This window comes from Microtus pennsylvanicus, chromosome 1 (assembly GCF_037038515.1).
Source record: "Microtus pennsylvanicus isolate mMicPen1 chromosome 1, mMicPen1.hap1, whole genome shotgun sequence".
Taxonomy (NCBI): domain Eukaryota; kingdom Metazoa; phylum Chordata; class Mammalia; order Rodentia; family Cricetidae; genus Microtus; species Microtus pennsylvanicus.
The window spans coordinates 119477794-119505164 of NC_134579.1; the positions used below are offsets into that span (position 1 = coordinate 119477794).

At 49.6% G+C, this 27371-nt stretch overlaps 1 protein-coding gene across 2 annotated transcripts in view; it reads left to right on the forward strand.

The window, feature by feature from the left end:
• Positions 1-25586, forward strand: part of Taok3 (TAO kinase 3) — a 182715-nt gene extending 157129 nt beyond the window's left edge. For both annotated transcript variants that reach the window (XM_075981864.1, XM_075981865.1), the window contains 5 exons: positions 2357-2560; positions 13057-13296; positions 15935-16147; positions 23403-23585; positions 25006-25586. In XM_075981864.1, coding sequence (XP_075837979.1) covers positions 2357-2560; positions 13057-13296; positions 15935-16147; positions 23403-23585; positions 25006-25167 — 1002 coding nt within the window. In that variant the 3' untranslated portion in view covers positions 25168-25586. The remainder of the gene's footprint in view (positions 1-2356; positions 2561-13056; positions 13297-15934; positions 16148-23402; positions 23586-25005) is intronic.
• The last annotated feature ends 1785 nt before the right edge of the window (positions 25587-27371 follow it).

The window sequence follows — 27371 nt, forward strand, 5'->3', positions numbered from 1 at the left end:
ATTTTTAGTAATTTTTCAAGGTCCTTACTTAGCTGTTAACACCACAAAAGCAGAGAGCATGTCTGTTGTTGCCCAAGACTATCTGCTACGTGAGTAGATGATCCTAGAACGTTTGGTTGAAAAGCATAGATGGACATGAGAGAATCCCCAGAGGAGCTCCACTTTCATCTGAGAGCTTAGTCTGCCTCATTCTCCTTTCCCCGTATTGGCCGGAGGGTTTCCCATGCTTCTGTGCTCTTCCTCTCTCCTACGGTGGAGGACTCCTCTGCGGGCTTCCTGGCCGTAGTAAGGTTTAATAGAGTGCAGTCCGGGCCACTGTCCCAGTGAAGTCATGCACGGGTGAAGGGCGCAGGGTCTAGTGAGGGATCTGGGAGGGCAGGGTATCCGGGGGATCTCAGGCCTTGCCCAAGTAAGGCTCTGCTGCAGCTGATCCACTCTGGCTGAAGGCCAGGCGTCTCTGGCTCTCTGAGTTCTAGAAACTAAAGGGTTGATAGAAATAGCCCAGTGAAGGAGAGGCTCCTTTCATTTGTATTTTTCTTTTGTGATCAACAGGATAGAGCTAGGTCTTGCAGGTTGCTTTGTTTTCAGTAGGAAACTTTGCTATTTCCCTCAACTCCAAACGCCCTGTCTTTATAAACTCCACATGTTCATCCCTGCTCCAGAGGCTGTCATTTAGGAGCGTGACTACCATCTTGGGCCTTTGTAACACCAGGATGTCGGGGATCAACTGACAGACCTTTAAAAGATTCTCCACAAAACACACACTTCTGACCCACACCCAACCCAGTCTTCAGGTTAGCTTTGGGTCACCATACTTAGATAACATAGAAGGTTTCGGCCTTTTGCTGGAGAAAAGCAGGCCCCAAGTCAATCTGAGGTGGCCTCAGCCACTTATGAGTAGAGCATGCTCGTCATGTGTGTTTAGATACCTCGGGATTTCACCTGCGGACCAATCACAGGGAGATGGGAAGGACATTAGTTAGTAATCCAGTCTTGACATTGGAGTGACTTTTTATGGTCACATTTTAGGTGTGCAAACTTGGGGCCCATGCTGGACCTAGAGGTGAGATCATGGCATAGAGAGACAGACACACCATCTAGCTCTCTCTCACCGGTTTTCCCTGATTACAAGGACTTACTGGCTAAGGGCAAACTAATCTAAATACTGGTGGCTCATGACAAACACTAAGAAAAACAAATGGTTTCAGAAGTATGAGGGTTCACCAAACATAGGTCGGGCTCCTTGGGGTGAACACGCTGTGCTCTTCCCAGAAGTATCCTCTTGCCCCCACAGACACACACACTAGCATCCCGGCTCTTCAGCTGAGACTTCCTATGCACACACTGGCATCCCGGCTCTTCAGCTGAGATTCCCTATGTGTGGCTTCCTCACCCTCTGATCCCAAATGGAGCACAGTTCTCTCTCTCCTGGAACTCCAATTAGCGACATCGGCAGTGTCCCTTCCTAACTCGAAACCAATGACTGCTCTTGTAGTCTTCTGCCTCCTTCTTGTTCCAAGTCACTCTGTTCCCCCAACTCGACCTTACAGGAGATTCCTAGCTGCCTGCACAGACATGGTCCCGGTCCTGCCTCTGCCCTGCTCCCCAGATGGCAGCCAGCATCCACTTTCTCACTATGTCACGCCACACACAGAACAGCTATTTTTCCTAGGCTGTGGGTCATTGGCGGACTTGGGATCTAGCATGTCTGAGTCCCTGGGCTCAACCTAGGACTAAACAAAACCCTTATCTGAACTTGGTCTACGTGTTCATTGGCCTGGCCAGCCTCATGGCCTGTGAGACCCCACGGGCCATTGCCCCCTCTTACCTCTTGACCGAATTATTTCCAACCCATGCGAGAGTTTTTCACAGGCTGTTCCTCCGTCAGAAATATTCTCCTTTCTTCTCCTGCTTAACTCCCACCAATTCTTTCCAATGTCAGCGTAGTTGTTACTGAGGTCAAACACTCTGAGGACCCCACCCCTCCCTTGAAGGCAGTGTCTGACGGTCGCTTCAGTTCCTCTCCACACAGCTCTTAAATCTGGTGTTGTCGGGGTGTCCAGCCCTTGAGTGTCGAGCCACCATGACCTCTTGCTCACCTGCCCCCTACTAATCCTGTGGTCAGGGCTTAGAGCTGTTGGTTGATGACTGAATAAATGATCTCCGAAAGTGAGACACCACACCGAGGCAAATTCAAGTACTCCTCTCACTTAACACTCAAGTAATTGGGGAGAAGACAAATGGGGGTGTGTACCACAGAGCCTTTCTGTGCTGAGGTCCACACACACCGTCTACAAGAGTTAACCAGTGCCGTCCAGTTTGATGGACCTGGATATGTTTATGTTGTTGTTTTCAGGAAATGAACGAGGACCATAGCACACCCAAGAAGGAGAAGCAGGAACGGATATCGAAGCATAAAGAAAACCTGCAGCATACGCAGGCTGAGGAGGAAGCCCACCTGCTCACCCAACAGAGACTGTACTACGACAGAAACTGCCGCTTCTTCAAGCGGAAGATAATGATCAAGCGCCATGAGGTGGAACAGCAGAACATTCGGGAGGTATCTGTCACACCAAGGCGTCTGAGGGGCAGCGGGGGTCCGTCTCCTCCATTCCAGTGCCCTTAGCCATTAGCACAAACAAGCGTGTCAGGGAATGAAGGTACCTGCAGTAGGGGAGAGCCATTTCCGCATTTCTGCATTTCTGATTGGCCTTAAACAGGTGCAAAGCTGGGCTAGAATAAAGGTGTGCGAGCATTCTGCCACACGGAGCAGGCGTGAGAGAGAGGAAAGTTTCCACTTCTGGCCTGCTTCTGCAAGAAGTACTTACCTGGCCTGTGAGGCTCGGCATCATCACGTTCACGCTGTCATCGAATGCCTACAGTAGGCCTCCTTCATGCCAGGCTCTGTGGCAGACACCAGGGCTACCAAGCAACACCTGACTGCCAAAGTCAATCTCCAGCCTGAGTGGCAGTGGCAGGCTGAGAAGGGGGCTTGGAGGAGACCTCAAGGGCAGCCAGAGGTGGTCCGGGTGTGCGGAAGGCGGCCTGGGAACAAGGGGAGCTGGCTGGAGCAGGCTACACGCCTGGTTTAAAGTGAGGCCTTCAGACTACCCTGAAGGCAGTGTGAGCCCATCAGAGGGGTTGTGTGAGGCAGGGGAGCAACCCAGCAAGCACTAGCTTTGCTCTGAAGACCCAGAGCATCAGTGTCTATTACCAGACTATGCGGGTAAGAGGAAGAGAGCAGGGAGGGAAGCAGCCATCTTCCCCATGAGCCGAGGTGGCAGCACAGAAAGGGAGGTCATAGCAGAGTGGCCGGCTGCTGCTAATTCCTAACAGTGTCCCATGGGGATTTCAAAACAGAGGAGTCTGGAAGCAGTCTCTTGGTTTCTACTCAAGACACTGAGGCAGGATCACAAGTTTGAGGCTAGCCTGAGCTACATCTCAGAAATAATGATGATGGGGTTAGGGAGGAGGCTTAGTCAGTGAAGTGCTTGCCACACAAATGTCAGAACCTGGGTTCTCAGCACCAAAGCAAAACTCCAGGTGCTGCAGTGTGCATCTGTAATCCCTGCACTGGAGAGGTGGAGACAGAAGGATACTTGGGGCTTGCTGTCCCTTCAGCCTAGGCTAATCAGGGAGCTCTAGGTTCAGTGAGGAACCCTGCCTGAAAATATAAAGTGGATAGAGATTGAGGAAAACACGCAAAGTCACCTTCTGGACTCCACACACATGCAAATGCTCACACACACATACACACAATCATAACAATAATGGCAATAATAATTATTATAGTAATAACTGTCAGTCTTTCAGTTAGGGACATTAGATAAGCGTGATGGGCCTCACTGAGACAGAGGATATAGAAGAAGACATGTCAATCTGTCAGAAAAGTATTAATAATCTGAGAAGATACAACACTGAGCCATTGGTAAAAATACTGATGGTCGCAGGGCATTGGTGGCGCACGCCTGTAATCCCAGTACTTGGAAGGCAGAGGTAGGCAGATCTCAGTGAGTTCAAGGCCAGCCTGGTCTACATTTCAGGACAGCCAGGACTGTTACACAGAGAAATCCTGTCTCAAAAAACAAAACCAAAACTACTGATGGTTCATAAAAACCCAGTGTTAACATGAAAGAGGGAAGCAATCTCTTCAAATACCATCAACATAAGAGCAACTAGGGAAAGTGTTTCAGAAAACCTCTTTTGTTCTGTGTTCTGAGACAAGCTCTCCTTCTGTGGGCAAGCTGAGCTGAACTGTCCATCCTCCTGCCTCCTGAGTGCTGGGCTCCCAGGCAGGCTGTGTGTGTGTTCTGACATCTGGGAAGGAGGAACTAGTGAGCCCTTCTGACCAGGGCAGGGGTTTCATAAACAGTAGACCAGAGGTGAGCATCGTTTGGAGCGATCCACAGGTTGATGAGAATGAGGTCCACCACAGCAATGGAAGTGGGTTCAAAGATGAAAAGAGGGGTCTCGATACCGTGACAGTGTGGGGCGCTCTGCTGGACCAGAGCCCCTACACAGAGACACACAGTGGAGCTGTAGTATTGGTGTGTCAGGGGTACGAGCAAATAAAGGAGAAATGAGACAGACTTATTACGGAGATAATAACAACACAAATATTTGAGAAAAGCTGCTTAGAGGGAAGAGACTAGAAGCAAAGAAATCAAGTGTAGGAAATTGGTGTGGACAACATGGTGGTGGGTACAACCGGCAGCTGGGTCTGAACCATGACTTCAGACAGAGTAAATGGGACTTGAACTGCTCAGTTGGCAGAATGTCTGCTTAGAATGGCAGAACCCTAAATCCCACCTCCAGCACCACGCAAACTGGGTATGATGGTTCACATCTGCAAGCCCAGTACTCGGACATATGAGGCCAGCAGAGCTACAGGAAACCCTGACTTCAAAAGAAAAGAGGCACCAGAGCAGTGGTGGGCACACCTTTCATCCCAGCACTTGGGAGGCAGAAGCAGGTGGAGCTCCGTGAGTTCAAGGTGTCAGCCTGGTCTACAGAGTGAGTTCCAGGACAGCCAGGGCTGTTAAACAGAGAACCCCTGTCTCAGAAACCTAAATAAAGAAAAGAAATAAGAACCAACAGGTCGGGCTGGAGAGATGGCTCAGAGGTTAGGAGCATTGCCTGCTCTTCCAAAGGTCCTGAGTTCAATTCCCAGCAACCACATGGTGACTCACAACCATCTGTAATGAGGTCTGATGCCCTCTTCTGGCCTGCAGACATACATGCAGACAGAATATTGTATACATAATAAATAAATAAATATTAAAAAAAAAGAACCAACAGGTCTTGGCAGTCGATGAGAGGAGAGATGGAGGTAGAGTCAAAATTGCTTTCCGATCTGAGACTTGGGACACTAAGGTCTAGCTAGAGACAGAAGCTTTAAGAGAAGGTTTTGGTAAGCAATTATCTTAGCAGTGAATATCCCAGACCTGTCAGAACTGAAAATGAAATGCGGGAGAAGCTCAGGGGGTAAAGCCCTTACTGTGCAAGCCTGGACCCCAGTGCAGATCCCCAGTGCCCACAGGGAGCAGAGCTCACAGTGCACACACATCTGGAATCCACATGCTCCTCAGCAGTGGTTTTACAGCAAGGGAGACAGACAGGAGAACCCTGGACCGCCACATACGTGCATGGCATGACATGCCCCTACATTCAATACACCACGCATACATACACATATACACACAGACATGCATACACATCAGACACATATACACATGCCATGTACACACACACATGGTTTTGTAAAATAATAAAAATAAAAATCCCTATAGCTGGTTAGAAATAAGATACTTTTTTATCTGACAATTACTGTTATTCCAATAGCAGATATTTAGGAAAATTTCAAGGCCATGGGGTCAGTTATTATTAATAAAAGTTATAGAAAGTAGCTACTCCCCAATATGATTTTTTTTCCTTAGGACAGGATTTCTCTATATAACAGCCATAGCTGTCCTGGAACTAGCTTTGTAGATCAGGCTGACCTCAAACTCACAGAGATCCACCTGCCTCTGCCTCCCGAGTGCTACCTGGCTCCCAACATGATTTTAAAAAACTATTTTCATAAAGTTATGGCTCAGTGATTAAGAGCATTCATGATTCTTGCAATAGACCTGGGTTCAGTTCCCAGCACTCATATGGTTGTTCACAACCGCCTGTAACTCCAGTTCCATGGAATCCTATGCCCTCTGCTGGCCTCCAAGGACACCGCACAGAACAACACACACACACACATACACACACACACACAAACATACACAACCAGCTGAACAAAGAGTAGCCCTCGAGAATATTTTTCTTAAGGGTTCATAGTCTCCTGCTTTGGCCTTATCCTAGAACCACTTTCATGAAAGCATTCAGTGCTTTCCTGTTTACAAAAGCAGCAAGAACATGAAAAACAGAAGCAGGAAGTGTGATATGAAATGTTATTTTTAATTATGGGATAGAAGTTGTCTACATTTAATGTATATAGCTTGATGCCTTGACATAGTATTCATTGTGAAATTATCATATTTGAGTTTATTGTCATATCCATCAGCCCCACATAGTTTCTGCTTGTATGTGTATGTTGTATGCAATGTGTACATACATTATTTGCATGTATGTATGCATATGTCTTTGTGCATGCATGTTCATTCACTATGTGTGTCTGTATCATGTATATGCGTATATTATATGCAAGTGTATTTGTGTATATGCATGCATTATGTGTAAGTGTATATGCATGCATTATACACGTGTGTATGCATGTACTATGTGCAAGTATATATGTGTGTATGCATGTATTATGTGCAAGGGTATATTCCTGCTTGAGTGAGGAGATTTCTCTCCCAAATATAAGCTTGCCATGCAAGCTATTGTCATCATGCTGTCCTTTTAGATTTCCAGAAATTACTCATCTGACATAATGAAAATTGGGTGCCCTTTTGATCAATATCACACTTTCTTCGTGATCTCATATCACCCAGTTTCTACCCCCAAAAGCCAACCATTCATTTAGCATATATTATTCTAGAGCCCCCCACCCCTGTTTCTCATGTATGATTTTAACTCTGTGGCATCATCTGCAAGCAATAGATGCAAACTCTGCCTGGGTTGGGCATGGTAATGAAATTTTTCAAGATTTTTTTATTTTTAGTGTATGCATATGGATGTGTTTTATCTGCATGTGAAAGAGGCGAGAACGTGGTGGTAGATCCCTCTAGAACTGGAATGATAGGCGATTGCTAGCCACCTCATGGGTGCTGGAAACCCAATCCAGGCAAGAGCTATGCTCCTCTAGGCACTGCCATGGCTATAGCTCTTCAACCCTGTTAATGTATATTTCTGTATCAAACCCAGTTGCTAGGAGAGAGAGAACTTGAGCGGTAATGTGCCTGTCCTTAACGGAACAGCCTGATTCCAGCAAACCTTCTCAAAGCAGAAGAGGAAGGCCAGAGTGGGGAGAGTGCAGAAATATCAGATGTCCACCATACTTGTTTGCCTTTCTCCATTTACCATGAAACATGTAGAGTGCTGCCCGCTCTGCACAGCATCACGGGAGTCACCCATAGTCACTGATCCGTACCTAGGGCATCTGTGGAAATGTGACTGTCAACGCCACCAACCACAGACAGCATGTTTGTCTGTAAGTGTTTTTAGTGTCTGCAGGTGTGGTAGACAGCTTACCTAGCATGCATGGGGCCATGAGCTCAATCCGCAGCACTGCAGAAATGTCATTCAGTAGTATTTCAATGCATGCATATTTTCATAGATATCTCTCAGAGGTGGGACCTCTGGATCAAAGTTTTAGTTACATATCACAAAGGGCCAGCAAAACAGCTCAGGAGGTAAAGGTGTGTCTTAGGGTTCCTATTGTTTTGAAAAAACAGCATGGCCAAAATCAAGTTGGGGAGCAAAGGGTTTATTTGGCTTACACTTCCAGATCACTGTTCTTCACTGAAGGAAGTCAGGGCAGGAACTCAAACAGGGCAGGATTCCGGAGGCAGGGGCTGATGCAGAGGCCATGGAGAATGCTGCTTACTGTCTTGTTGCCCCTGGCTTGCTCATCCTACTTTCTTGTAGATCCCTGGACCAGCAGCCCAGGGATGGGACCACCCACCGTGGGCTGGGTCCTCTCCCTTTGATCACTAAATGAGAAAATGCCTTACAGGTGGATCTCAAGGAGGCGTTTTCTCAGCTGAGGCTCTTTCCTCTGGTGACTCTAGCTTGTGCCGAGCAGACACGCAAAACCACCCAATCTAAGGCGCTTGCTGCAAAGTCTGCTGACCTTACTCTGATCCTTGAGAACCACACACGCCCACACATGTACACTCATAAAGTAATAAAACTTAAAAACAGACGGACGGACAGATAGACAGATACCACCGAGTCACCCTCTTAGGAGTCTGTAGCGCCCCCAGCAAGCCTAACTTCCTCACGCCTGCCTGAACTGACTCTGGGGACTCTTAGCTCATAAAGCCTCTGTAAAGGAGCAGGAGCACCAGTGTCTGGTGGAGCCTTCCTAGCCCCGCCCGAGAACCAGGACTAAGAGATGCTGAATATGCAGTCCAGCAGCAGCACCATTGTGAAACATGAATTCCAAGCCGCTGTAGTGGCCACACCAGTAATTTCAGCTTCCAGAAGGCCGAGGCAGGAGAATCCTAAATTGGAAAGCCAGCCTGGACAACTTACAAGTCCCTGTCTCAAAACACTACCTGTAAAGGGTTGGGGATTATCTCCCTGCCTGGCAAAAGAAAGCCAGTGTCTCTGGCTCCCCTCCCCCAGGGCATGTGAAGCTCGTGGGCACATGCGGGCGGGGTCACCAATGCCATCAGCTCATTTTGTTGATTTTATACATGCCACAGACATGCATGACTCTAAAATACAGTATGTCATTAGTGTCTAGAGCATTCTAACCCAGACTGGAAAAGTAGAGTATAGGAAAATTCACTTCCTTGGGATATTTTCTCACAGAAAATGTTGCAAACCAGAAAAACAGAATTCTAGCCTTTATTCAACTTCACAGAAGTTGTCTATGATCTTAGACCTTTGGCTCCCCGGAGCCTCACCGTTACATAGGAAAGTCTTTATAAGGAGCCCTTAGGGTGGTGGCGCACGCCTTTGTCCCAACATTCATAAGGCAGAAGCAGGCAGAACTCTGAGTTTGAGCCCAGCTTGGTCTACATAGAGAGTTCCAGACCATCTATACTGCCAAAAATAAATAAATAAACAAAAATCTTTGCAAGGTTTTCACCTTACAGAAGTGCACTTAGAGTTGGGTGAGCTGTATGAGATGATTTTGGTTTTTTTTGGGGGGGAGGGGTTAAATGATCTCTCTGTGTAGCTTTTTAAGCCTATCCTGAAACTCACTTTGTAGACCAAGCTGGCCTTGAACTCACAGAGATCTGCTTGCCTCTGCCTCCCACGTGCTGGGATTAAATTGAGAAGTGGTATGGTGTTGCATACCTGAAGTCCTCATTACCTGGAAGGCTGAGGCAGGAGGATCACTGGGTGGAGGAGTTGGAAACCAGCCTGGGCATTATAGCAAGACTCTCACAAAAAAGGAAAAAACTGAAAGCACATTGCATGCTGTCAAGTAGGCATGCCCTGGACTCAGGGTAAGATCGATATGGAACAAGACAGACACAAAAGGGCTTCCTGTGGCTTGGACTATTATAGGCAGTTGACCATCTTATACCTCAATAGCTCAGATATGGGATTTATGATAAAGGGAGCAGCCTAGAAATCGCTTTTGGTATCATAGTTAAATTTTCTAAATAATTTGTAAAACTAAATCTAAACTACTCTATGCCAGTTATTCATTTCTTTCTTTGTTTTTTTTTTTTTTTTTTTTTTTTTTTTTATTTTCGAGACAGGGTTTCTCCATAGCTTTTGGTTCCTGTCCTGGAACTTGCTCTTGTAGACCAGGCTGGCCTCGAACACACAGAGACCCGCCTGCCTCTGCCTGCCCAGTTATTCATTTCAAGTATAGAAAAACAATGAGACATGGTTACATTCTGAAACGTTTTTTAGGGTCTGTCATATCATCTTCACAAGCCTTATTTGTGCTGGGTGGGAAGACCCTGAGTTTATGCCTGAAGAAACCGACGTGTGCGTTAAGGGGCTTCCCTGTGTAGGAAGCTTGCCAAAGCCACAGACAGCGAATCACCAAAAGGACCAAGGCTAACTCTCACCTGAGCTTTGTTTGGATGACTCCCAAACTGTTAGCATTGGTCAGCAGCCACTGTGTAGCTCAGTGTAAATAACTCAACCTAGAGCACCCCATGCAGGTGTCCCTCGGCACCCGCAGTGCCCCGTGCAGGTGTCCCTTAGTCCCAGAGCCATTTTACTCAAGAAGTGAAACCACTGATAGTACTTGCTTGGTGTCTTTTATTTCCAGTCTGTGAGCAACTTGAGCTCAACTTGGGCTTCTGGAGTTAATGTGGAATTGTAAGCTCAGCGCTGTGACTCAGGTAACTGAGGGACAGGGACCTTCACCCTCTTATGGAGCTTTCCTTGACCTGACAGTCTGACATGTGGGAGCAGCCACTTTCCTGTGGTACCACCCGAGTACCTCTCACTAGTCTTTGAAAGAAGACACTTAGTCAGGGCTGGAGGTGTCGCTCAGTGGTTAAGAGCACACACCAGAGAACCTGGGTTCAATTCCCAGCACCCACGTGTTGGCTCAAACCATCTGTAACTCCAGTTCCTTCTGGCCCCTTACATCACTCATGTGGTGCATTTTACATACAATGTAGGCAGAGCACTCTTAGACATAAAAATAATTCTTTTCAGAAGAAGAGTTCGCTGGTTCTTGTAAAGAGGCAGAAACAAAACAGTAGAAAGAAAAGTGTGGAAGCTGGCAGAGTTTGCTTTCATGAATTGAAACATTTAAACCATGTTTACACTGTATCTACTCCTGCATTAAACACCGAGCCCCAGGGATGCCCTTGTTCCAGTTCCACGGGTTGTGGGATGTCAGTATCTGACACATAGCACGTGTATAATGATGCTTGCTGGCTGAGTCACTGAGCGCTCTGCGGTGATGCTCTGGTGCTCGGGGCCATGGGGGGTGTGTGCAGGGTGCTTGCAAGAGCCTATCCACACCTGCTTCTGGCACCCTGGGAACACAAATGCCTCAGATCTCACCCTCCCTGGCCCTGAGAGAGGCTGGGCACCCAGCTGTTCCCCTGCCAAGTCCAGCGGCAAGCTTTCTTCCCCAAAACTTCATAAAGCATTCTTTCTGGAACGCCACTTCCCAGCCCTGACTGTCCCTTTGAAATCTGTACAGTGCCTGATTCCCGGCGCTGGTTAACAATCTCCTGCTTGCCTGTTACCTGGAATTTATTTGAGTTGGCTTCAGTTCAGACCAGGAGAGCTACTGTCGAAATACCAGGAAAAGGGCCAGTCAGATGCAATAGCAGCTGCCACAGCCACCCACGCCTTTAATCCCAGCACTCAGGCAGCAGAAGCAGGCAGATCTCTGGGAGTTTGAGGCCAGTCTGGTCTAAGTGGCAAGTTCTAGGTCAGCCTAGGCTACCTAGTGAAACTCTGTCTCACAAATTAAAAAAGAAAAAAAGAAATGAAATGAACAAACAGACTTCAGTAGCAGTTACTACAGCTGGACATAGAGATGGGCTGAAATGCAGCCAGCACTTGGGCACTAAACACTCGCTGCATCCATTCTCTCTCCCTCTCTCCCCCTGTCCTTCTCTCCCTCCTTCCCTCCCCCTCCCCCTGTCGCCCTCTTCCCTCGCTTCTGAAGTCTAGCTTTATCTAAGCATCGCAGCAGATGGCATCCCATAGTTGCATGTGTGCCAACACTGCAGCCACCACAGAGACAACTGGCCCTGAGTCACAGCCCCACATTCCTAGGAGAGAAAATAGACTGGCCTGAATTAGGCCTTCCATCCACCTTGGATGCAGTCAGCTGTGAGACCGGCACCTGAGTCACCATTAGTGTGGCTCCAAGTCGAGGGCAGCAGCCACCACTTAGTAGTGAAGACTGGCATAAATCCAGGGCTTGACTAGTGCATTGAGGAGCTAGCCTCAAAGGGCTGGGAATGTAGCTCAGTGGTAGCCTAGCATGTGCAAGGATCTGGGTTCAAAACCCGGGTCCTGAAGTTCAGTTTGGAGTAAGAGACGAAAATCGTCTCGAGTTAGTGGGTAAAAACTTTTTACTTGACCTTTTTTTCCCCTAGTGGGTCCTTCCCCACTATCCCAGGAAGGGAGGAAAAGGGAATCAGATGGGCATGGATAGAACTAAGGAGCGGTCTGAGGATGTGGCTGAGTGAAAGAGCATTTACCTACCATGTGCAAGGTTCTGGGTTCAGTCTCCAATGCCTCAGGAGAAGGAAGGGAGGATAAGAGGGCAGGCAGGAAGGCATAGAACTGAAAACCCCAAGTGTTAGCTCTGCAAATGGTCGGCCTGCCTGCTGTGGGAAGGACAGGAGAGAGGGAAGGGGTGTCCTCTGGTTCCTCCCAGCATGTCTAAATGCCGCTTTTAAAAAATAGATAATTTGGCCTACTTCTGTTATGTGCAAAAATAGGGTATTTCCCCAGAAGTTGAGGGCAATGCAGACATTCCCAGTTTAGTTCTCAACACTGTCCGCACAGCAGAGTTCCCTGGAGATCTTGACATTGGTCGCATAACAAGAGTCACCTGGAGAAAGCTTTATAAAGGAAATGAATTGGGGGGTAGAGGGGTGGTCCCAAACAATTGTCAGAATTTGAGGGTGTGTTTCCTTATGATTCCAATGAGTAGCCAGCATGGGAACCCCTAGCTTGACCACACCAAAGCCTCGCACAATCGAAGTGCGACAGGAGCAACCAGAGGAATTAGTCCTATTTCGCAGACAGTGCTTTCTGAAGCTGGCAAGTTTCCATTTGTGAGCTGGCCTCACCACAGGACACAGAGCTCTAGGGACTGCCCCTCTGATCTCAGTAAGTCATGCTGCAAACACTCATGGACTTAATTAAGAGCCGTCCCTCACCATGTTTGTGTCCCTTCCTGTCCCCTCCACTCATCTCTCTCCGTTCATCTTCTGCTCCTGGATGCAGGAACTAAATAAGAAGCGGACGCAGAAGGAAATGGAGCACGCCATGCTGATCCGGCACGACGAGTCCACCCGAGAGCTGGAGTACAGACAGCTGCACACGCTGCAGAAGCTCCGCATGGATCTGATCCGGCTACAGCACCAGACGGAGCTGGAGAACCAGCTGGAGTACAATAAGAGGCGGGAGCGGGAGCTGCACCGGAAGCATGTCATGGAGCTTCGGCAACAGCCGAAAAACTTAAAGGTAAGAGGACATCAGCACACTCCGAACCCACCGTGCATCCTCACACAGGTGGGCCCGTCTGTGTCACACCCCAGAATCAGAATCTCTAAGCGTGGTGTCCAGGGCTCCTTCTGCAAGCTGCGAAGCTGCTTTGGAACCCTCTAAGCTGCAGGGTCCTTGCTCCAAGGAGTGCTGGCCTCCAGAACACTGGGCTACTCTACTTGCAGCCTGTCCACAAAACTTCTGACTGCTTGACTCCACAAGGATGCAGCCTTGGGCCATGCAGCCTTAAGTCTAAAGACACCTCTCAGCCTATGAAGCGGGGGGGGGGGGGGGGGGGGGGGGGGGGGCAGTAGGAGTGTGCTGCTCCAGCTTCCTAGCGAATCCTCAAGGGTCCCAGCAGAGTGCCATTTGGGGGTCTTGGTCCTCCCTGTAGTTCAGGATGTCGCTTACCTGAGCCATTGGTCACCCACCACCTTTGAAAGGCAGTGAGAAAGGGCTGGAGAGATGGCTCAGTGGTTAAGAGCACTGGCTGCTCTTCTAGAGGACCTGGGTTTGATTCTCAGCGCCCACACAGCAGCTCACAACCATCTGCAACTCTAGTTCCAGGGAATCAAGACCTCTTCTGGCCTCCAAGGCCACTAGATACCCATGTAGTACACAGACACATTCAGATAAAATACTCCTAACATATAAAATAAAACTAAAAACTGTAAAGTGAACAAGGACAGCTCAGAAAATGGTCCTGTCAATGAAGGGTTTGCTTTGCAAGTACAAAGACCTGAGTTCTGTCCCCTAGAATAGTGGTTCTCAACCTGTGGATCATGACCCCCATGAAGGTCAAATGTCCCTTTCCCAGGGGTCGCCTAAGACCATCAGAAAGCATGGATACTTACAGTACTATTCATAATAGTAGCAAAAATAATTTTATGGTTGGGGTCACCACACCATGAGGAACCGTGTTAAAGAGTGGCAGCGTTAGGAAGATTGAGAAGCACTGCCCATGAACCTATGTTTTTAAAGAATAAAAGGTTGGGGGCTGAAGAGATGGCTCAGAGGTCAAGAGCATTTCCTGCTCTTCCAAAGGTCCTGAGTTCAATTCCCAGCAACCACATGGTGGCTCACAACCATCTGTAATGGGGTCTGGTGCCTTCTTTTGGCCTGCAGGCATACACAAAGACAGAATATTGTATACATAATAAATAAATTTTTTAAAAAAAAAGAAGAAAAGGTTGGGCTGGGCATAGTGGTGCACACAGAGAGGTAGACAGGGGCACTTAAGACCAGCCTGAGCTACATAGTGAGTTCCGGGCTGGTCAGAGCTATACAGTAAGACCCTGTGACACCAAAAAAAGTAAGAGGAGGAAAAAAATCAACAAAAAACAATGTGTGTGACCCCAGCCTTCTGGGAAGCTTCCTGGTGCTGGTTGGCCACTCACCTAGCCTGCTTAGTCTCAGGCTTTTTTTTTTACCAGACACCGTCTCAAAGATAGATAGATAGAAGCCGGGCGGTGGTGGCGCATGCCTTTAATCCCAGCACTTGGGAGGCAGAGGCAGGCGGATCTCTGTGAGTTCGAGACCAGCCTGGTCTACAAGAGCTAGTTCCAGGACAGGCTCCAAAGCTACAGAGAAACCCTGTCTCAAAAAACCAAAAAAAAAAAAAAGATAGATAGATAGATAGATAGATAGATAGATAGATAGATAGATAAAAAGAATATGGATGGCATCTGAGGTAGATGCCCACGGTTGTCCTCTGACCTCCATGAACACAGGTGCTCCTAGGGAAAGTGGATAGAGAACTGTCCATGGTCCTAGCCCAGTCACTGATGAAGCCGTAATGGTAACAAGGTTGCTGCACAAATAAAGGCTACAAAGCCAGGATGCAAGCTGCCCTTGGTCACATTGGCACATGTCCCTTCGAGGCAAACCCTAGCCACACCCACGACCCCTGCCACCAGAAGTCCAAGTGACCTGTGACTGCAGAGTGGCCTGCGCATGCTCCTCTTCCCGCTCCCCAGAGTACACATTTGGCATCCACCCCTGAAAGCACCCTCTAATGGAGTCAGAGCTCCAGGGCCACTCTTCTCCTTCAGCTTCTGCTGAAGTCTCGTAGGGATGGGTTAGGGTATGAGGCGCTGTTCAGGTGTGCAGAAGACGTTCTGAGCCAGGGCAGTGGGAGCTGACTGTAGAGCCTCGTCCCCTTTCTCACCTGGAAAAGAAGGGATATTGTGCACACATGGAGGTGTACGCGCTCACCTTGAGGAAGGAAAACACAGCAAACAATAGGAGGTGCTGCAGACCAGGAAGAGACTGGGGAAATAACTGCCAACCCGCTAACAAGTCTCATACTCCACAGTCTACTGTGAATCTAGTTCCCCGTTATAATCTGTTTCCCTAAAGCCATTCTTCAAATCAGAATCATTTCCATCCATGTCCTGTTAAAAAAGAAAGAAAGAAAGAAAGAAAGAAAGAAAGAAAGAAAGAAAGAAAGAAAGAAAGGAAGAACCAGAGGGCTGGTAGTCTTCCCTCACATCATGCGTTGTCCTGTCAGTCTCTGGACTGATGGCTGTCATGGGGCGTCCATGCGTGGTCTGTGTCATGTGTCCAAGCATGTGGACTGACCTGTTTCTCTTTCTCTCTATTGCGTGTTCCCGGGCAGGCCATGGAAATGCAGATTAAGAAGCAGTTTCAGGACACTTGCAAGGTACAGACCAAGCAGTACAAAGCACTCAAGAACCACCAGTTGGAAGTCACTCCAAAGAATGAGCACAAAACAATCCTAAAGACGCTGAAAGACGAGCAGACGAGAAAACTGGCCATCTTGGCAGAGCAGTATGAACAGAGCATTAATGAGATGATGGCCTCGCAGGCGGTAAGTGGGGAGGGTTGTTGCCACAGCGTCAAGAGCTTTCGGGATTTCAAGAAAATGCAAGATCCGGCTTTCATTCCCAAGCACCTTCTGGGATATATTGGTTTAGGATATATTGGTGGCTTCTTTTCCTGCCCGAGGAACGGAGGAAAAAGACAACGCCGAGTACAGCCAAGGCCATGCGGATACTCGCTGGAATGCGTCTTCTCAGATGGAGCTGAAGGAGCAGTGGCAGTCCAGCCGGGGGGCACACAGGGAGGGCGAGATGGGATGGATGCCGCGCACGTGTATATGCTTCTTCACCAGAAGTTTACCAGTCACCACCCCAACTAATGTCAGGCATGGCATGGCCCTGCTGCCTCAGTGCCCACGGTCAAGTGAGGGGAGACACACACACACACAGACATATTTGCTAAACAAACTCTGGCCAGGCCTCTGCAGGCAGCGCTGCACTGAGCCCAGAGACAGGGGAACCAGCTAGATGGGTCTCATGCTGTGTCAGGAAGGCTGGGAAGTCAGATCACTGAGTGGTAATAGCCAAGCACACTGAGTACTTAGTTATCAGGGTACCCAAGGCCTTGGAAGAACAAGGAGGAACAGGGAAGCTGGCCTAGAGATCCCTAGGGAAGAAAAAGGAAGCTGTCGAAATACATGGTTCTGTATAGGCCAAGTCCAGACAAGGAGAGTGTGCACCTGGGGCTCAGAGCTAGAGGGCAAGCCTGGGGTTCAAGAAGGAGGACTGGGTTGGGAGCCGTGGTGGACACCTGTGATCCCAGCATTCGGAAGACTAAGGCAGCAGGAGTGGGACAGCCTGGACTACCAGCAAGACCCAGTCTGGCAAAACAAAGGCGGGGGACCACTTGCAACAGGGCCCCCAGCCCTGAAAAGAAGGGAAGGAGGAGGGCAGGGAAAGAAGAAGGGAGGAAGGGGTAAAAGGAAAGAGGAAGAGAAGAGGGAAGAAAGAAATAGGGAGGGGAGGGCCCCCCATGTACCCCTCCTGACTTATTCCCAGGCTAGTCTCTCCTGGTTCTCCACTGGATCCCAGGATCCCAAAGGATGTTGGTAGATTAGGAAATGGGTCTGTCAGGGAACTGAATGACATCATCCCACCATGACCAGCACTGATAGCCACTGGTTTACTAAACAGAAACATTAGTTCTACCTGAGGTTGCACTCTGCAAAGATTCAGAAGCTCCACAGGCCTGAGAACGAATGGCCAGCCTGACCACCTGCCACAGCTGGAGAGTCACACATGGGGATAGAGGTGAGGGTCAGAACCTCCAGGCAGGAGGTGAGCTGTCGCTCTACGAGAGGCCTCGGGTGACCAGTGTGCAGTTGCTGTGAGTCCTGGGGTCCACACAGTACAAGAGGGTTGTGGAGGGCAGGCACATGGATGTGGTGAAGGCTAGGCAGGGTTTGGAGAACACTTGGGGGGCAGCAGAGAGAATTGAGTTTCAAAGGGGAGTTCCCAGGAGACCGGGAGAGCTGAGGGAAGAGGGTGCACTCTCGGATGCCGGGCACAGTGATTGAGTAAGGTGGCCCTGAGCCCTGTATCCATGTGGAGAGATGCAGACCCTAAAATCTGCAGGTCAGAAGGGATGCCAGGATTAAAGACAAAGGGTCCCATGCCTTTGCCTTGTGGGGGCAGCTATAACAGTCAGGAGTTAGTAAATCTACCAGGGCCATGTGCGGGGTAGTTTGAGAAGCAGGCTGGGGACAGGATCTGGTAGCCATCCGTGTTTGAAGGCTGTGTGAAGGGTAGACATAGATCAAAGAGGATGAGAACCCAAAGATCAGGAGAGTCCGGGAGAGAGCAAGTCACAGATGGCAGAGCAAAGCTTCCCACCATTGGGTTCAAATGTGCAGGAGCCATGAGAGCAGCAAACCTCAGCGACCTCCCCGCTTTGGATAGTGGCTTTAGCCATGAGGCACAACAGTGAGACTTGGAGGTGTCCTTCCACTTCAAAGGGATGTGGCTGCAGCTTGGTGGGCAGAGTGCTTGCCTAGCACGTGTGAGGCCCTGGGTCTGATCCTCCACAGTGCATAAACCAGCATGGTGTCACCTACCTAGGATCCTGGCACCTGGGAGATGGAGCAGGAGGATCAGAAGTTCAAAGCCGTCCTCAACCACATAGCAAGTTCGAGGCCAGCCTGGGCTACATGAGACCCTGTCTCAAAAATAAAGAGTGCCCATAAAAAGAAATCCTCTCCCATCCTCATCAGTAGAGGCAGATAGACGTGCAGCAAGCCGAGGGGACAATGAAGCTCCCAGCAGTAGAAGAGGCTCGGGCATGTTCTTAGCTGGTGCTGCCACACTCTTCACACCGTCCTTCCGTCCGTCCGACCAGTGATTGTGACGTCCGCAGCATGCTCCAGGCATCCCTGGAGGGGATGACCCTCATTCCCTGACCAGTTCTCCAGGGGCAGCGGAGGAAGCAGAATCAAAAGGGGGCTGCCAGACATGGAGTCGGGCAGAGAAGCGAGGAGGCAGCAGTGGAACCAGAAGGGCTAGCCTGGTCTGGAGGCGGCAGGAGTGGGAGAACCATAGCCCATCTGAAGAATTCAGAGACCTCAGTTCTGCTGGAGTGTGGAGAGCTGGGGATCGTGCCTGGGAATAAGACAGGAGGGTTGCACAGGGGCCAGGTCATAGTCGGGCCTACAGACCTCAGCACAGTGTCACTAAAGCGTAGGGATCTGGTGGCCTTTTATTGCTGTTTGGGAGCCATCCCTCAGAGACACGTGGAGAATGCCCTGAGAGATGGCAAGAGCGATGGGCGACCGCTGTGGTGCTTTTGCTCTTGCTTGGCCACAGGGATTGATGGCTACACCGGAGATGTAATACTGGGGTGAGGGGAGAGGGGGCCATGTTTGAGAGGCAGGTTAGAGGTTCAGGGAGTGTACTTGGTGGCAGGACCAAGATGCTGAGTAAGAATTTAAAAAGGATTTAAGTCTCTGGGTTGAGCTTAATGGTAGGTGACAGTGGCAGTTTGTTAAAAAGACAGTGGGGCAGGTTGAGGAAGGGAAGCAGGAAGGGAGAGTTTGTAGTGGTCACATGAAACTCAGGCTCTGGGAAACCGCCCAGGCCAATCTGTCCAGCAGATAAACAGAGAGAGAAAACTGGAGAACTTACCTCCCCAGGGAAGTCTGGTGTGCCAGCATGTGCCCAAGAGAGACTTGGAGTAGACAGGAGCCCTTGGGAGGAGCAGTTAGAGGGGGCGTGGGCTAAGGCTCTGGAACACCCACATTTCCTGAGGTCCTGCTTGTCAGGGTTGAGCTGGGAAGGCAGAGCGGGGAGAAAAACATAGAAGTCGGGGACAATGGCCGGGCTAGAGCAAGGAATTGCAAGAAAGGCCACACGGCTTGCTGGGAGGTGAGGTCACGTGGGGATCTCACAAAGATGATCAGAAACCAAGCATGAGGGTTGTAAGTGGGGGACGATGCTCCAAAGGAGAGAGTCAAGGAGAAAGAAAGGCAGTGGGGAAAGTACCAGGTAGGAAGCCTGTCCTGGTTTTTGTTTGTTTTGGTTTGAGGCAGGGTCTCTTGCAGCCCAGGCTAGCCTCAACCTCACTATGTGACCAGGGTTGACTTTGAATCCTCCTGCCTCCCCAGGTCCCACGCACTGGGGTTACAGACATTCGTGGCCACAGCCTGTTCATTCAGGACTGGAGATGGAACCAGGGCTTCAGGCCACCCCATAATCACTCTAGCTACCCAGCCACAGCCGAGCCCGGCTCTTGTCCCGTTAGCTCTTGTCACACACAGCACCTGCAGCACAGCCTGGCTCTGCAGCAAGGGCTAGTGAACATGTTGTGTGAGTCGGTAGGCATGGGGGAAGGAAAGTAGGCTAAGGCAGAGCAGTGTCCTCTCTCTTGGAACAGGGAGGAGGGGACTCTGAGTATGGCCACCACAGCTGTTCACCCCGCCTGGCCTTGGGCCACAAGTAAGGCTAATCCCTCCTTTACCTGGGCGAACCAGAGGCTCGCTGAAGGGAGCCATTCACATTAGCTGCTGCTTAGGACAAGAGCTGGCTTGTAAATTTTTCTGTAAAGGGACAAGTCATAAATGTGAGAAGCTGCGTGGACCATGAGGTGTCCGTCCCAGTAGCCAGCTCACCTCTGCAGACCCAGGCAGAAATGACGTGTGTACATGTGCGTGCATGTGTGCGTGTATATGAGAGAGAGAGAGCTTGCACGCCCTAGTAAAGGTTTATTTATAAAGAGCCACAGCCTAGGGGCTGTAGCCTTCCAGTCTCCAGCGTTGCAGGGAGGGGCCACAGCTTGGGTGCAGGTTGTACACTAGTTCACCACTAAAGTTACACTGCACACTCACTCCCTTGCCTCCTCTTCTCTGTGAGCCACTGTAGGAAGCAAGCGTGATATTCACCACATTATTATAAACCTCAGAGTGCATTTGCATGTGTGACTGCAGGTGATAAACTCCAACATCTGCAACTCCTGTGGTTTCTAGCACTTGGACTTGGATGATCAGAGCTGGCACAGGACATGGTTTGAGGATAGCTAAATGCCGGAGACAAAAGAAACTGTAGGCTGGGGCTGTAGCTCAGGAGGTAGAGGGCTGGTCTAGCACCCATAATCCCAGCGTGGCAGTGCACACCCATAATCCCAGCATGTCAGCATACACCTTAATCCCTTCGTGGTAGTGCACACCTGTAATCCCTGCATGGCGGTGCACACCTGTAATCCCTGCATGGCAGTACACACCTGTAATCCCTGCATGGCAGCACACACCTGTAATCCCTGCATGGCAGCACACACCTGTAATCCCTGCATGGCAGCACACACCTGTAATCCCTGCATGGCAGCACACACCTGTAATCCCTGCATGGCAGCACACACCTGTAATCCCTGCATGGCAGCGCACACCTGTAATCCCTGCATGGCAGCACACACCTGTAATCCCTGCATAGCGGTACACACCTGTAATCCCTGCATGGCGGTGCACACCTGTAATCCCTGCATGGCGGTGCACACCTGTAATCCCTGCATGGCAGTACACACCTGTAATCCCTGCATAGCAGTACACACCTGTAATTCCTGCATGGCAGCGCACACCTGTAATCCCTGCATGGCGGTGCACACCTGTAATTCCTGCATGGCAGTACACACCTGTAATCCCTGCATAGCAGTACACACCTGTAATTCCTGCATGGCAGCGCACACCTGTAATCCCTGCATAGCAGTACACACCTGTAATTCCTGCATGGCAGTACACACCTGTAATCCCTGCGTGGCGGTGCACACACCTGTAATTCCTGCATGGCGGCGCACACCTGTAATCCCTGCATAGCAGTACACACCTGTAATTCCTGCATGGCAGCGCACACCTGTAATCCCTGCATGGCAGCACACACCTGTAATCCCTGCATAGCGGTACACACCTGTAATCCCTGCATGGCAGTACACACCTGTAATCCCTGCATGGCAGCGCACACCTGTAATCCTTGCATGGTGGTGCACACCTGTAATCCCTGCATGGCAGTACACACCTGTAATCTCTGCGTGGCAGTACACACCTGTAATCCCTGCGTGGCAGTGCACACCTGTAATCTCTGCGTGGCAGTACACACCTGTAATCCCTGCATGGCAGTGCACACCTGTAATCCCTGCATGGCGGTGCACACACCTGTAATCCCTGCGTGGCAGGGCACACCTGTAATCCCTGCGTGGCAGTGCACACTAGCCCTTGGGAGGTAGAGGCAGGAGGATCAGACAATCAAGGTCATCCTTGGCTGCACGGCAGGTTCTGGCTCCAGTGTGGTCTGCGCGAGACCCTGTGTCAGAGGGAGACACTTCAAGGGTCTAAACTGCCCACTGGCAGTCTGAAGTCTCGGCCGCTCATTCGGGGCTCATGGCAGCTAATGTGTGAACATAGGAGATGAGTGGGCTGTCATTTTCTTTTATGGTCAGGAACCTCTCAGATCAGGAGAACATCCATAGCAGTCCTCACGGGGAGCCACGGGACATTTCAACACCACCTGTAAACTATTCTGACTGTGGGCTGACGATGTGTGTGCACAGCCCTGCCTATGTCCGCAGTGGAAGAAAACGGCCCGTCCTCGCTAGCAGAGTCTAATATTGACTGCTTAGGGTGTGACTCAGAAAGCACACTTTCCCTTAACTCCATGGCATGTTTCCCACAGAAGGACTAAGGATGGCAGTCCACAAGTAGTTTGAACATTTCCAAAGTCACTTCCTGCTGCAGACAGGGGTATACTGTCAGTTGTCACAGGCAGAGATCAGGTGGAGATGCTGCTGGGGAAATCGCCTGTATGGAGAGGGGCGGAGAGACTCAGGGGTGGGGACATACCCAGGCCTAGGACAGAGGACTGGCCTGTGCCATGCTCATGGTCTGACACAGGAGCCATTTGACCTCAGGCCCTTGTTCTTCTAGAAGCAGGTGGACTTGGCCCATCTGTACATAAGATCTAGCTGTCTGGGTACAAACAGTAAAGTTGAGGCGCACAGCTGGGAGCAGAGGGAACTGGGCCAGGATGCAGAGTCTACATCTCATTGCTGTGAAGCAAAATCCATCTCCAGAGATTATGAGCTGCTCTCAAGGAGTGAGATTTTTGAACCCATGGGGTTCTGGGTTGGCAGTGACAAAGATGCCATGTGTAGCCACAGCCTGGCCAGCATGGTTTGTTTGCTATAACAGCTACAATGGCATGGTCTTCACGCTGTATGAATTATTGTTGAATTCACTTCTATAGCACTAACTGGGTCATGATTTTATAGTTAAAGGTGTTTAAATATGGACAGTCTTGTCAAAACCAAAAAATTGTAATAGCTGCTGTTTATCGGACATTGTAGTATGTGTGGGGTCTTAGGATTGGGATCCTATATGAATGCTTTCATTTGAAGTTTATGCCAATCTTAATGGGAATTATTGTTTCCTTGAAAAAAAGAAAAAGAAATGAGACCAAAGGAGGCTGAATAATTATTGACAAAATGCCACCCTGGAGTGAAAGAGCCAGGCTTCAGGGTCAGCAGTTTACCTCCAGAGTGCACAGACTTAGCCTCTAGAGTAGGCAGCCTTCCTGGGCTCTGGGGCCTGCACTGAAGGAAGGGTGGCCACCCGGGTAGACTCCACTGGCTGTGATCCAAATTGCAGTATCCATCGAGTTTCTGTCCTTCCACCTAAGTCAGAGCAAGGAAACCCTTTTCAATTGTCCCGAGTGGTGCGCGCGGACTGCTGTGTGCATATAGACATATTCAGTGTGTGTCTTCTGTATCCATAGTTACGGCTAGATGAGGCGCAAGAGGCAGAGTGCCAGGCCCTGAGACTACAGCTCCAGCAGGAGATGGAGCTGCTCAATGCCTACCAGAGCAAAATCAAGATGCAGACGGAGGCCCAGCACGAGCGGGAACTGCAGAAGCTAGAGCAGAGGGTGTCTCTGCGCAGAGCGCATCTTGAGCAGAAGGTAGGGAGTTTCTGGGGAGCCACGGGTGGGGCTGCAGTGGGGAAGGGTCACAGTTTTGTGTGGATCCCTCCTAGTGACCCGGGATCAGACTGTCAGTTTACCCCTGGTACCCAAGAGAGTCAGATATTACCTCCAGGCCTGGGACATGATGGCTTGGGAAGGTTATCCAACCATCTGAGGTTCTGCTTAGGAAGCCCGCCATCTTAACCAGCTAGGTGACATCACTTACTTAAGAACTATGGGATGCTAACACGGCTGCCCAGGGGCCTAAAATAATCATATAAGATTGGAATTTTTTTCAGTAAAAGGAATTACCCACAGGATTCTTTAAGAAATAAAATGAGGTGCTGGAGAGATGGCTCAGAAGAGCACTTGCTGCTCTTCCAGAGGACCAGGGTTCAGGTCCTAGAACCCACATGACAGCTCACAACCTTCTGTGACTCCAGCTTCAGAGTATTTAACACCCTCTTCTGGCCTCCACAGACACTACATTCATATGTATATACCTAACACAAGCCGGTCGGTGGTGGCTCACGCCCTTAATCCCAGCACTTGGGAGGCCGAGGCAGGCAGATCTCTGAGTTCGAGGCCAACCTGGTCTACAAGAGCTAGTTCCAGGATAGACTCCAAAGCTACAGAGAAACCCTGTCTCAAACAAACAAACAAAAAATACTTAAACACAGACTCACATAGACATAAATAATTAAGTAAAAATAATTTTTTTAAAAAAGAGGGGAAACAAAGATAGGTTGCTATTGCCACATATAGTAAATGTTACCCCCTTGAATTACGGCGGGCTGTAGACAGTGTTATAGGGAGAGTCACACGGAGACTGTGTCATGAAGCATCTCAAGCCTGGGGCTGAGAGGAGTGACACCAGACATTGTCTCCTGGCTTCCACGAAACATGTACACGGATGCACATGTGCACATGCACGCAAAGCATCTCAGGGCCTGAGGAGATGACTCAGCAGGAAGGAGCTTGCTGTGAGAGCATGGGGACACGGCATTTCAAGCTGGTGACCTCTCTCTGCTCAACCTGTTACCCCTGCTTTCTCTGTCCCCGCAGCAACACTGTAGCCTGCTCTCCTGGCCACTGTTCCACAATCAAATTCCTAGGATGCAGGAGGCCCCATCCGGCCACTGCAAAGTCACAGGGAGGATGCCCAGGCTCAGATAGCAGCACCACCTCTATCCCCAGCCCCACCCACCCACACCCATGAGTACCCCAACTCCCAGCCCTAGCAAGTGTGAGACACTGGGCTCCTGGCTCTCAGGTCTAGGCTGTTCCCCACTCCCGTGTGTGTGTGTGTGTGTGTGTGTGTGTGTGTGTGTGTGTGTGTGCTTGCACACCTGGTGGGGGTCCCTCGTGGTTGTGGAGCGAGTGTTGGCACTGAGCCCCTCTTCTGTGCTGGGTGCAGATTGAAGAGGAGCTGGCCGCCCTGCAGAAGGAACGCAGTGAGAGGATCAAGATTCTCCTGGAAAGACAAGAGCGAGAGACGGAGACTTTTGACATGGAGAGCCTCAGAATGGGATTTGGGAATTTGGTGACATTAGATTTTCCTAAGGAGGACTATAGATGAGATTAAATTTTTTTGCCATTTACAAAAAAAAAACGAAAAAAAGAAAACAAAAAAATTCAGACCTTACAAAACTACATTCCCCATTTTAACGGGCGTTGCTCTCACTTCACACTCTCTCTCTCTCTCCCTCTCTCTCTTTCTCTCTCTCTTCCTGACATCGTGTCGGACTAGTGCCTGTTTACTCTTACTCCATCAGGGGCCCTTTCCTCCCCCACATCAACTGTCAGTGCTGGCCGGCCCGGCCGCCCCTACTGTCCACCCCCCACACCCAGCACCGGTGTGGCCCACAGAGGTTCTGGTGAAAACCTTGCAAGTGGCTTTAGGGTCAATCAACAAACGGCGATGGAACACAGATGTATATTGCTCTAAGCAATCTCTCATTGTCACCAACCAGTGAAAGTAAAGCAAAAAAAGAAAAACTAAAGAAAACTAAATAAATACTACATGCCAAGGGGGAGAGAGACACAAAATCCGCAGCCTTACACCTTAACCAGCTGCTGCATAATTTTATTTTATTTTATTTTTTTGGTATTTATTCATCAGGAATTAAAAAAAAACAAAGTTTTATTAAAGATTGAAAATTTGATACATTTTACAGGAACTAATTGTGATGTACATATGAAGTGGTAACATATTATTACTATTTTGGGGCCGGGGTGGGTGGGCGGGGTGAAGAGAGCTTGTGATTTTTAAGAACCTGCCGGCGAGCGTTTGCCTTGCCGTCAGCCTGGTCTACTGTATCCCGGCATCCTCTGCTGTTGCAGACGGTGCGAATACATGTCCGGAACTCACAGAATCCCAGTAGCACAAAATTGGGCTTTGGCAAATCATGTATTTTGTGTATAGAGGGAATCTAAGGAGAGGAATTGCTTATTTTCATATTGTATTTTAACTGTTTCTCTGATCAAAATTTTTTTACTTCCTCCTCCTGTTCCTCCCCCACCCACGCCCACCTCCCCGCGGTTTCCAGTTCAGTCTCTGGAGTTCAATGTCTTTTCAGTCGGATCATCTCCGTTTATTTCTCCTTCCCCTCCCCACGCCCCCTATCTTTGGTCATAAATATTGCATTATCCATCCTTTCAAACTGTGTATTTTCTTACAATAAAAAATGATGAAGAAAAAAAGGCTTTACTCCTTTTGCATGCACCTTAAAAAAAAACAAAACCACTTAAACATTTTTCAGGTTCCAAGGGAGAGCATGGTTAACTGTCAGGGCTTTTACTTATATTTGTAAATAAAAGTGTTCGTCACATTGCCTGGCTGTGTTCTTGTAGCAGGATTTCCATTCTAGGTGCCTCTGGGGATGACTCTAGGGCTGAGTCCTGGAACGGTGCTCCAGGGCTTCCAGAAGGATGCTGAGGGGAAGCCGAAATTTCAGTTTCTTCTGGACCGAGATGGAGGTACGGTGTTTGACATGCTCACTGGGTCCCTAGCCATAGGAGTACAAGCCACATGGGATCACAGGCAAGAGGACTGGACCCCACAAAGAAGAGCAAGCAGTGGAGGAGGCATGGGAGCACTCTCCCTGGACACTGTCCTACTGTAGCGCAGACTTCATCCCTTCCGGTCTCCTTTGACTAAAGGAACTGTGTAGTGAAGAGGGAACTTCCAGTAGTCTTCCCCTGTTGCCTTAGCCCTGCAAGCCTTGCATGTTGAAATGGGATTTTGGCTTTCCTGTTATTATTGTTTCTGTTTTTTGTTGTTGTTTGTTTTTGGTTTTCCCATTTTGGTGTTTTTCTGGAACTCACCACATAAACTGGCTTGGCCTCAAACTCACAGAGATCCTTCTGCCTCTGCCCCAAGACCTCCCCAGAGTGCTGAGATTATAGGCCTGTGTCGTCACACCCAGCCCTGTTTTGTATTTTCCTAATGAGCTGAAAGTTGGGCTGCTTAGCCAAGCTAAGGTCACAAGCGGTTTTCAATCCTTCAGGGCTGGGGACTAAGTTCAGCCTCCTAATGCACTAGGTCAGCACTAGAGCACTAAGCCTGCCCCAGCCCCTGTCCCAGCCCCTGCCCCAGCCCCTGTGCCAGCCCCTACTCCTGCCCCAGCCCGCCTCAGCTCCTGTCCCAGCTCCTGCCCTAGCCTCTGTCCCAGCCCCTGCTCCTGCCCCAGCTTCTGCCCCAGCTCCCGTCCCAGCCTCATCTCCTGCCCCAGCTCCCGTCCCAGCCCCATCTCCTGCCCCAGCTCCTGCCTCAGCTCCTGC